Source organism: Perissodus microlepis, chromosome 19 (genome assembly GCF_051167445.1).
Source record: "Perissodus microlepis isolate ML-2025 ecotype Zambia chromosome 19, ASM5116744v1, whole genome shotgun sequence".
Taxonomy (NCBI): domain Eukaryota; kingdom Metazoa; phylum Chordata; class Actinopteri; order Cichliformes; family Cichlidae; genus Perissodus; species Perissodus microlepis.
The window spans coordinates 7,102,464-7,111,838 of NC_140479.1; the positions used below are offsets into that span (position 1 = coordinate 7,102,464).

A 9,375-nucleotide genomic window follows, 5' to 3' on the forward strand; every position below is an offset into this window, starting at 1 on the left:
GATCTAATATAACTGTCCAATCACTGAAATCATCAGTTCACCACTGATCGATCAGTAACCAATCAATAGTTGGTTGCTGCTGGCCTGATGATCCACAACCATGTTTATGTTGTTATGTTTAGTTTATGGCGGTTGGGCCTCGGCCCCCTCTCACTGACTCGCAAGCAGTTTGAAGTTTTTACACGATCAATAACAGCTCGATCAGCTGAGTGTTTGAATATTCCAATCAGTGACAGAGATTACTGTATTGATTGATCAGAGGAAGCTGATCTCATGTTTCAGCAGCTGAAACTTGCTCAGTGATCCGGTTTGAGCTGAACGACCATGAAATCTCTGCCAATTACCCCGCGCCTCCTCCCCCTCCCTCCATCATCTGTAATCATCACACCCCCCCCCCCCCCCCCCCCCCCCCGCAGGACCACCAACCTCCCGGCTGATCCATATTAGGCCCTCAAAGCTCTAATAAACTTCCTCCGTATCGTTTTAATGGAGAGGCAGCTGCTCTCTCTCTTCCCGCTTTGATCGCCCTCGCCTCCTTTCTTCTTCTATGGTTTTGGAGGGGATTTCTTTGCTCTTTTCGTGGCCTGGCACAATTGTGTTATTGGAGATAATTAATTCTAATCCCCATCAAAAGGCATTAGTGGCCCCGGGGCCCCTGTTCGCGCTTTTCTAGCGGGCGAATGAAAGGCAAGGGGAAGAAAAGGGCCGAAGGCCGCCGCATTGTGGCCGCCATCTCCCTCCATAAGGCGTGAGTGGAGAGAAAAGGAGCGAGAGCTTTAGAGAAATGAGGCCGGGGGCCTCAGGGCCGGGCCCGCCGCCGCCGGAGGGCCCCCCTCCACCCTGCCGAGAACATATGGCCCGTATTACAGCAAGGATTCCGCTCCATCAGGAGACGCGACGGCCTCCGTCTTCACCTCCATCATCACCTCCTCCCACAGTCCTCAGCCAGAGTCGCATCAGCTAAGCGGACTGTCCGAGGATCAGCCCGAGAAAATAAAAGCCCCGACATCTGACCTCTGAAAAATAAACTTTTACTGTGAAATACCTGCAGAAGACCCACTAGTATTTTATTTCATTTCATTTAATGTAATTTTATTACTTAATTTGCATCATCATGATTATTATTATAAATCTTTGTTTAGTGTTTTTATTGTGTTTGATTCTCGGGGATGAATACCGATGTTCAGTCTGAATGTTTGCTGTGTCGCCTCAGAGACGACACTCGCCGTTTTCATATTTGAAATCAAGAGTTTTCAACGTGTTGTTTAAACTCACACATGCTTGGAACATGTTTAAAATCATTAATATTCACGTCACAGTCAGAGGACAGCTGCTCGCGTTTGTTTAAAGATTTATTGCCGATAATCGTTCAGTTTGAACCGATCAGCAGGACGACTTTTGCTCATAATTTTTGATTTATGCCACAAACACGGAAAAAACAAACAAACGTTCACACGACGTTTACACATCATCCTGCTGAGGATGTTCAACATGATCGATAATCAATAATCACGTGTTATAAAGTGATGGTGCACGTTTGATTGATCAAATTAAATTTATTAAGTCCAGAAAAAAAGGATTCAAGATAATTGTTATTGATTATTTTGGCCTTTTTTTGATTTTTGAATCAAAGGTCTTTGATTTATTTATTTCTGAATAAATCAGATTCTGAGCTCATCCATCAGGTAACTGATCAATAATTAATATTTGATGTGTGACCGCCAGCTTTTAATCTTAAAAAGGTTTCACTTTTAATGTTTCATCACATAAAAATGAACTCGTTTTTAATTTATCTTTTCAAACTCTTATGTTTGACCCCCACGCAGCGTGTGCGTGTTTTATTCCAGGTAACACACGTTAATTTAAATGCTTTGTGTTTCTGTCTCATCTCTCTTCATTCTTTCCTTTGTTTCCTTTCTTATTTCTGTAAATCACTGTTTTAACACAACAGCTCCTGTCCACTGCACGACAGGGACCTGACACAAGGACCGGTCCTGGTTTTAGGTCAGGTCTCTGCATGCAGGTGTGTGTGTGTGTGTGTGTGTGTGTGTGTGTGTGTGTGTGTGTGTGTGTGTGTGTGTGTGTGTGTGTGTGAACGAACATATAAACTGGTCTACAGTCAGCTCTGATCCTCCACAATAAAAGTCTCTGTTTTAAATCATGACACATGAAGGTCAGTGTTTGAAAAACGGCAGCAAATGAATTTTGTTTTACCTTCAACATAAATGTTTTTCATTATTTTTAGAAGTTTTATTTTGAAAGACGTGCGTCCTCCTCTCTGTATTTTTATTTCTTGTTTTTATTTATTTCTACTTTTCATTTCTAATTTCTTACGTTTATTGTTTCGTCGTTTGTTTGTTTGTCCTTCCGAAGCGGCCTTCGGCTCCTCTCGGCCCAGCTCGACTGTCCGGGCTCTGTGCGCGTCTCCGCTGCGGGTTCATGTCTGCGGATAATTGGCGGGTAATTCCGGGATCACTGGAGACATTTTGCGGCAAAAAGGGGAAAAAGCTCGAGATCAAAGTGAAATCTGTCGGCTCGTGTTCAGGTTCACGGCCCGCAAACAGCCGCGAAATCCGCACCGCGAGACCGCGGGAGGCGGACCGAGGCCGGCCTGAGCCCCGAGACACGAGCCGAGCGGAGCCGAAACACCGGGGGCACAACAATAATAACACATAAAGAAACTAAAACAAAGCGGTGAAAATAAACCGGAAATAAAACCAAGATTAAAAAAAAATGAATAAAGGAGAATTAAATAAAAATAATTAAAGAAACACAAACACGGCGACAGAAAGACGTGAAGATAAAATCAACAAACAAATAAACAATAAAAAACATCATTAAAACTGTAAATGAAACAAAAACAGGACAAAATAAAAGAAACGAAATATAAAAACGGAAAAAATTATAAATCAGCTGTTTCCGGTGTTTACACTAAAAACAAACAAACAAAACACGCGGTCACAGAGAAGCCTGGAGAGACGAGCTTTCTGTCCACCAGAACTAACAAAAAATAAAATAAAACAAATAAACATTTTATTTTAATCGTTTATTTTATGTATCTATTTATTTGATTGTACTTTTCCAGTGAGTCTTGAAGGATCACAGCGAGTGACGGACGAGTTTTCGAGTCACTCGTTCTCTTTGTTTTTGCTGAAATTAACGATTATTGGAAACAATTTTCTCGATTAAATGAAATCAAAGAGACAAAATTAAAACCAGTAAAAATCAGATCGTTCTTCTCAATGTTTTTATTGAAAATGTTCTTTTGTCCTCAGCTTATCGAAGATAAATGAATTTACTGATACTTGATCGATCAGTTCTGATTATTCTGCTGTTATCAGCTGACTGCTGCACGTGATTGATTAGTCATAAGTGATCAGTAATTTTGTTCTCCTGATAAATAAATCAGTTCTCTGAGCGAGATACGTGGTTTTCACAGGGCAACAGAGACATTTATTGATCGGTTATCAGCTGATTCCAACATCGGTCTGTTTGTTTTGTAATCAGTAACGTAAATGATCGATAAATGAAACACGTCTGAATCGATCAACAATCAATAACCCGGTCAGCCTGCAGCGTTCCATGTTTTTATTTGAAAATGACAGAATAAGTTAAAACATGCATCAAAACCAACGAAGGACAAACACACGACGAGGACGCGACAGAAGGAGAAGAAGAAGACCTCCCACTTCATTCATGCACATGGTAATAATCAATAATTAATAATTGTGATGGGTTAAATACACAGACAGGAAGTGATGTTGCTTCTACACACAGAGTCACCGATCGATCAGATCATCGATCGACTGATTGGAGGATGAACCCAACGCTCGATCCGTTGTTGATTATTGAGTCTCTCTGCTTCCTGTTTACGTGTCAGAGGTCATGTGAGGTCATGCTCTGCTGCAGGTGCCGTCAAGTGGTTAAACTGGCGAGCAGGAAGTGACCGGCACACGCCACGCCCTTCATCCCAGGCTGTGATGTCACAACTGCTCTCCTCACAGTCTGGCATGGAGGGCACCGCTGGCAGACTTCCTGCGGCCTCGTGTCTCCGGTCACGTCGGGGGCGCTAAAACACAGGTGAGGCCAAGAAAGAGCTACAGAGCATGCTCAGAAGCAGGAAGTGCTCCAACACTCCTATTTTGAAGCTTCTTGCAATGAACTAATTTTGAAAGTTTAACTCCAGTTTGAAACTAAGTGACAGACGATGAACTGGCAATGAATTCAAATTTAATAAAGATTATTCCACCCCAAACACACCTTTAAATAACAATAATGATGAGTTATGATGTAATTCAGGTTTATGTGGTTAGTTTGTGATTGGATAAAATGGATCAGGTGCTTTTCTGCCGGTCACGTGACGCAGGTGCTTTAACCCTGTGAGAAGAAGTTTACTGTCGATTAACGATTCTTTTTTGTCTCGATTTTTTTGAAATTTTTTCGAATTTTTTGTTAGATCAATAAAAAAAGTTCCAGTGACAAACTGCAGCAGCACATAAATGTCTGAAGTTTGTCAAGTAAAAGTACTCAGAATGAAGTTACTTGAGTAAAAGTACTAAAACCCTGAAAGCAGCTTCAGCCTCACTGTGTGTGAATGCTGAGTGAACGTCATGTGGGTTTTGTGTGGATGCTGAGTGTTGTGTCAATGTTGTGTGACCCTCACTCTGGTTCTGCGATCTTGAAGTTTCAGCTTCACAGGAAGTCAAATGAACTTGTTTGCATTCGATTTGAAAATCAGACATGTCGTCGTGCTGTTCCTGCTCCGTGACCCTGTTAAGATGAATGTTTTGTTTAAAACAGAAGCTGCTGTATCAGGAAATTTATTTATCTTTATAAACTTTTAATGACTACAAATATTTTAATTTTCTCTGTTAGTAACAGCTACGTCAGAGTACTTTAACTTCAATATTCTGAACACTTTTCCTGACTGAGTGCTTCCTCCAGCCCAAACGGCGGCGAGGAACGTGTGGTGAGAATGGCAGAGCGGGACTGTTTTTGGGGTGAAATGATCCTTTAAATGAAAAGCTTTCATCTGAGCGGCAGGTTCTCAGGCTGGGCCGCGCGACCCTGCCAGAGGTCAGCAGAGGAGCAGACAAGGTCGTGGGAGAAATAAATCCCGATCAGAAAGACGAGTCCTGATCATCAATGTGTTTGTAAACATCTGCAGTGTGACCTTTGACCTTGCTCTAAGCAGGACTCCAAACCACTGTGGCTCAACCTGCGGCTCGTGGCCCTCTGAGGGACACCAACAGTTTCACAGATGCCTGAGCCGAAAGAGCCATGCTCAGTCACACTTGAGGGTGAAAGGTCAATGTTAATGTGTGCTGCTGGCCAGGATCTCAGAGACAGCAGAGAGTTCTGACCGAGTCCTTAAAGAACCGAGTCTCTGACCTGGATCAGAGAAACCTAAAGGTCTTCACACTTTCAACTTACAGAACTGTTTGGTGTTTTATAATTTAGCTAATGCAGCTTTACCTGCAACAGCCACTGATTCAAACCACACGTCTGTGTGTTAAATTCACTGATATTTGAATGGAGTTTGGTCACAACTCATGCTACATGCAGACTAATGTTAAACTAGCCGCAGTACCCACACTAACTGCGGATATTCATGCTTACATACAGAGTTTGTCTTGGATTTGTCTACATGAAAACTAACATTGAATTACTTAAAACTTGAATGAAGTTTGGTATGGCTTTGCCTACATGCAGACTGACATTGCTGAAGGGAGTCTGGTTACACCGGTGGGAACTGAGTATTGAACGGGTCCGATGACACTGGTTTTGCAGTACTGGATTTCTCTGTGTCCCCAACCAAAGCAGGATCAGACTCAGAACCAGGACTCCCAGGCTCCACCTCCTAGCAGAACCCTGCGGTTTACCTTCCAGGGCTCTTCAGGTGGATCACAATCTGGACTCTGGTTCAAGTCTGACCCGGTTGTTGTTTTTGTACCTCAGATCATTTGTGACTCGTGTGTAAAAGCAGATCACAGACCTGGGGTCAGTCTCATCATGTCTGTTGGCGTCCCGGTTCGGTCACAGTGCAGGAGTTCAGAAGTCCGTCTCAGTCCAACAGGATGTCTATGACAGCTGCATGCAGAGAGTCCAGCAGGAGGGGCAGCAGCTACTATGAGGTGTTGAGGAGTGGTCTGGGGTAGACCCCTTGGTAGTAGGAAGCCTCCAGCGGCTCCATGGTCCTCCCCCCGAGGCCGGACCCCACCCCGGTGTTGTAGGAGGAATACTGCAGGGCCTCGTAGGCCTTCAGGTCCAGTTTGTGCTGCTGCTCCGAGGACGACATCAGGTTGTTGATGGAGAACGGGTGGTTGAAGGAGTAGTGCGGGTCTCCTTTGATATGGAGCTGCGACTCGTGAGCCATGGAGTGGGGGGGCAGTGACAGCGAGGAAAGGAGCTGGGCACTGGACACCTTCAGGTCGGATGGCCCGCCCACGCCTCCCCGCAGGTCCAGCCCGGGGGGCGAAGCAGCCTGGCTGGAGGAGGGCAGCGAGGAGTCTAGGAGTCCCGGAGTTTTGAGAGCATCCCCTGCGGGAGACGCAGCCCCGCCTCCGCTGCTGCCCACCTGCTCTTTCCTGCCGTCTGACTTGGTCGACATCTTCTTCTCGCACTTGAACCTCTTCTGGCGACGCAGGTAGCAGCCGTTCTCAAACATGTTCCCGGAGTCCGGGTGCAGGGTCCAGTACGAGCCCTTCCCCGGTTTGTCCGGCGAGCGTGACACCTTCACGAAGCAGTCGTTGAAGGACAGCGAGTGGCGGATGGAGTTCTGCCAACGCTGCTGGTTCTGTCGGTAGTATGGGAACAGGTCCATGATCCACTGGTAGATTTCGCTTAGCGTCAGCATCTTACTGGGCGCCTGCTGGATCGCCATGGTGATGAGGGAGATGTAGGAGTATGGCGGCTTGGCATGTGGGTAACTCCGTCTGAACGCTTTGTTGTCCCGGGCTCGGTTTAGTCCGCCTCCGCCATACGCCATGCCGGGACTCATGCTGGGGCTCATGGGGCCGTACGGGTTTAGGCCCATCGAGGCCTGCTGGGCTGACACTGAACCCATCCCGGATGGGCTCAAGGCCCCGCCCATCGATGCCACTCCCCCACCCAGCCCCGTCATGGCCGCCGGAGCAGAGCTCGCCATTGCTCCTACGGGGGCAGGGCTGAGACCAGTGCTGCTATAGGACATGTTGAAGGAACCTGACGTGGTCCCAGTGCTCGACATGTAGCCGGACATGGAGCCCATCCCCAGACCAGAACCCATCCCAGCGTTGGCCATTGGGGAGTACACCTGCAGAGAGAGACCAGAACCAGTCAGAACCAGGACCAAGACGCTGACCAATCGGACTAAATACCGAAAAGTTTGAAACCAGATTCCAGGTCTAAGACCCAGTTTGTTCTGTTGGACTGTCCTTCTGCAGTGCCCCCTGCTGGTTGTTTGCCTGTAAAAATGTGAAACTTGATTAAGTCTCCTCAGATTTTATTCCAGAATCATGTGGACAGTCAGGTCTGCAGTGGAGGGTTAAGCCTGGTCCAGAGATCTTAGCCCAGGACGGGAGGAGGAGGAAGACCGGGTCGCCGACCAAAGGAAAAGTCAGCGGCGCGATGCCCGGCTCCTCCAATCCTGAAGTGTATGTGTATGAGCGCTCAGTAAGAAATAAAGAGCAGTCCATTAATGATACATGCCTGGGAACCTGGTTTAAAAAACATTTAAAGAACGTTTTCTGTGTATTTGATGAACAGTTTGAAGTGACAGGATCTGATTTTCATTCTTAAAGCGTCCTATTATTGATAACAATGATGATACTTTATACTTTATGTAGGGTCCGAGTTTCTCCTCCACATTCACATTTTAAAAGTTTTAATTTGCTGAAGAGAACAAATTTAATTTAATTTAATTTAATTTAATTTAATTTAATTTAATTTAATTTAATTTAATTTAATTTTTTTATTTTGCAGTTTAATTTGAGATTATTAAACTTTATTGTTTCTGACTGAGGCTCGGTCAGCGGCCTCCTGCTCTTTGTTCCAACTTCAGTTTGATTTTCATTTTCAGATCTTTTTATTAAACGGGATTAAAATAAATAAATAAATAAATAAAACCACAGCTTCGTTTTTCCCATTAAATAAAATGATTGATTATCAGTTTATTATCGGAAGATTTTCCATCCTCATTTAGAATCTAATTTAAAATATTCATGATTTTTTTTTTAGTTCTGGTTTATTTTGATTGTTTATTTTAATTGTTTTTCTTGACGGAGTAACGATTAAATAAAGTTAAAATAAATCAGAGTTTATTTAAACTTTCACGTCGTGAAGATGAAATAAACGCAGTTTGTTTAGATTTCACTGAAACATTAAAAACGTTACTGCTGTCTGTGATTATTATTGTTTATATTTCTTTAATATAATTGTGACTTTCTGCGGTGAAACAGAACTGAGATAATTAAAAATGAAACGGATGAAATGAATCAATGATTAAATAAAAGTTTTCACATCAGAGAGATTAACAAATCGTTTCTGTTACAATCTTTGGAAAATTAACTCGGGTTTATCCGGTAATAGCGGCTCTTCTTCTTATTATTATTGTTATTTCCGATAATCAGTGATCAATACCCGCAGCGAAGGAGCGGATTCGTTTCTGCGCCAGAGTCAGTTTGAAAAAGACCCGATTTTAGAGTCTCAGCTTCTTTGTTCTGATTTTCTCTGAAACTCTGAAACTTTTTTTTATCTTTGTTATTTTAATTTGAATAAAATCGCCGCAGTTTTTTTTTCTGTTATATTAAGTGTATTTATTTAATATTAAATATTATAGAGTTAATATAAGATATATTATCCGGAACCAAACGCTCTGATTTTGCTGCTCGTGTTTGAAGAAAGATTTAAAGCTGATTAAACAGATTTTTAAATCTCTCGCTTTCTCTCTGATAAAGTTCATTTTTACTTGCTTTGGATTTTCTGATAAATAAAAGATAAATAAAAAAAACACAGTTTTAAAACCAAACCGGAACCCGAACTTTAACCGGAGAACTTTCGCGCAGTTTTCCCGTTAAACGCTTTAATCCGGCCGGGCTCTTATCCCGGCTCTTGGCCCGGGTCTAACGCCGTGGGCGCGGCGGTGACCGACCTCCTCGCTGTAGTATCCGCTCCAGTCCGGAGCTTCGTGGCCTTCCATCTTCACCGTGCCCAGCATGTCGGGAGCCCGCGGCCGGATCGCGGATCCTGCAGGTCCCGCTCCGGGTCTCCTGGCCTCCCGGTCCTGTCCCCGTCTGAGTGTCTGCGCGCTGCTCCAGGTGGAAGCGTGCCGTGCCGAGCCGAGAGTTAGTGAGGAGGAGGAGGTGGTGATGGTGACCTGCGGACTGATGTGAGCCT

At 44.3% G+C, this 9,375-nt stretch overlaps 1 protein-coding gene across 1 annotated transcript; it reads right to left on the bottom strand.

Moving 5' to 3' along the window:
- Positions 1 to 3,548: 3,548 nt before the first annotated feature.
- Positions 3,549 to 9,366, bottom strand: foxa1 (forkhead box A1). Its single transcript, XM_084915036.1, has 2 exons — positions 9,131 to 9,366; positions 3,549 to 7,294 (listed from the first exon to the last, which is right to left on the bottom strand). Exons 1-2 carry the CDS (start codon positions 9,194 to 9,196, stop codon positions 6,128 to 6,130), a joined length of 1,233 nt encoding a protein of 410 aa, XP_084771162.1. The 5' UTR covers positions 9,197 to 9,366; the 3' UTR covers positions 3,549 to 6,127.
- Positions 9,367 to 9,375: the final 9 nt, after the last annotated feature.

Bases quoted from the DNA above. Each gene is read 5' to 3' on its own strand.
- foxa1 (XM_084915036.1), bottom strand. From the start codon at position 9,196: ATGCTGGGCACGGTGAAGATGGAAGGCCACGAAGCTCCGGACTGGAGC. The intron at 7,295-9,130 runs GTCGGTCACCGC...CTCTCTCTGCAG, and splicing joins GCGGATACTACAGCGAGGAG to GTGTACTCCCCAATGGCCAA.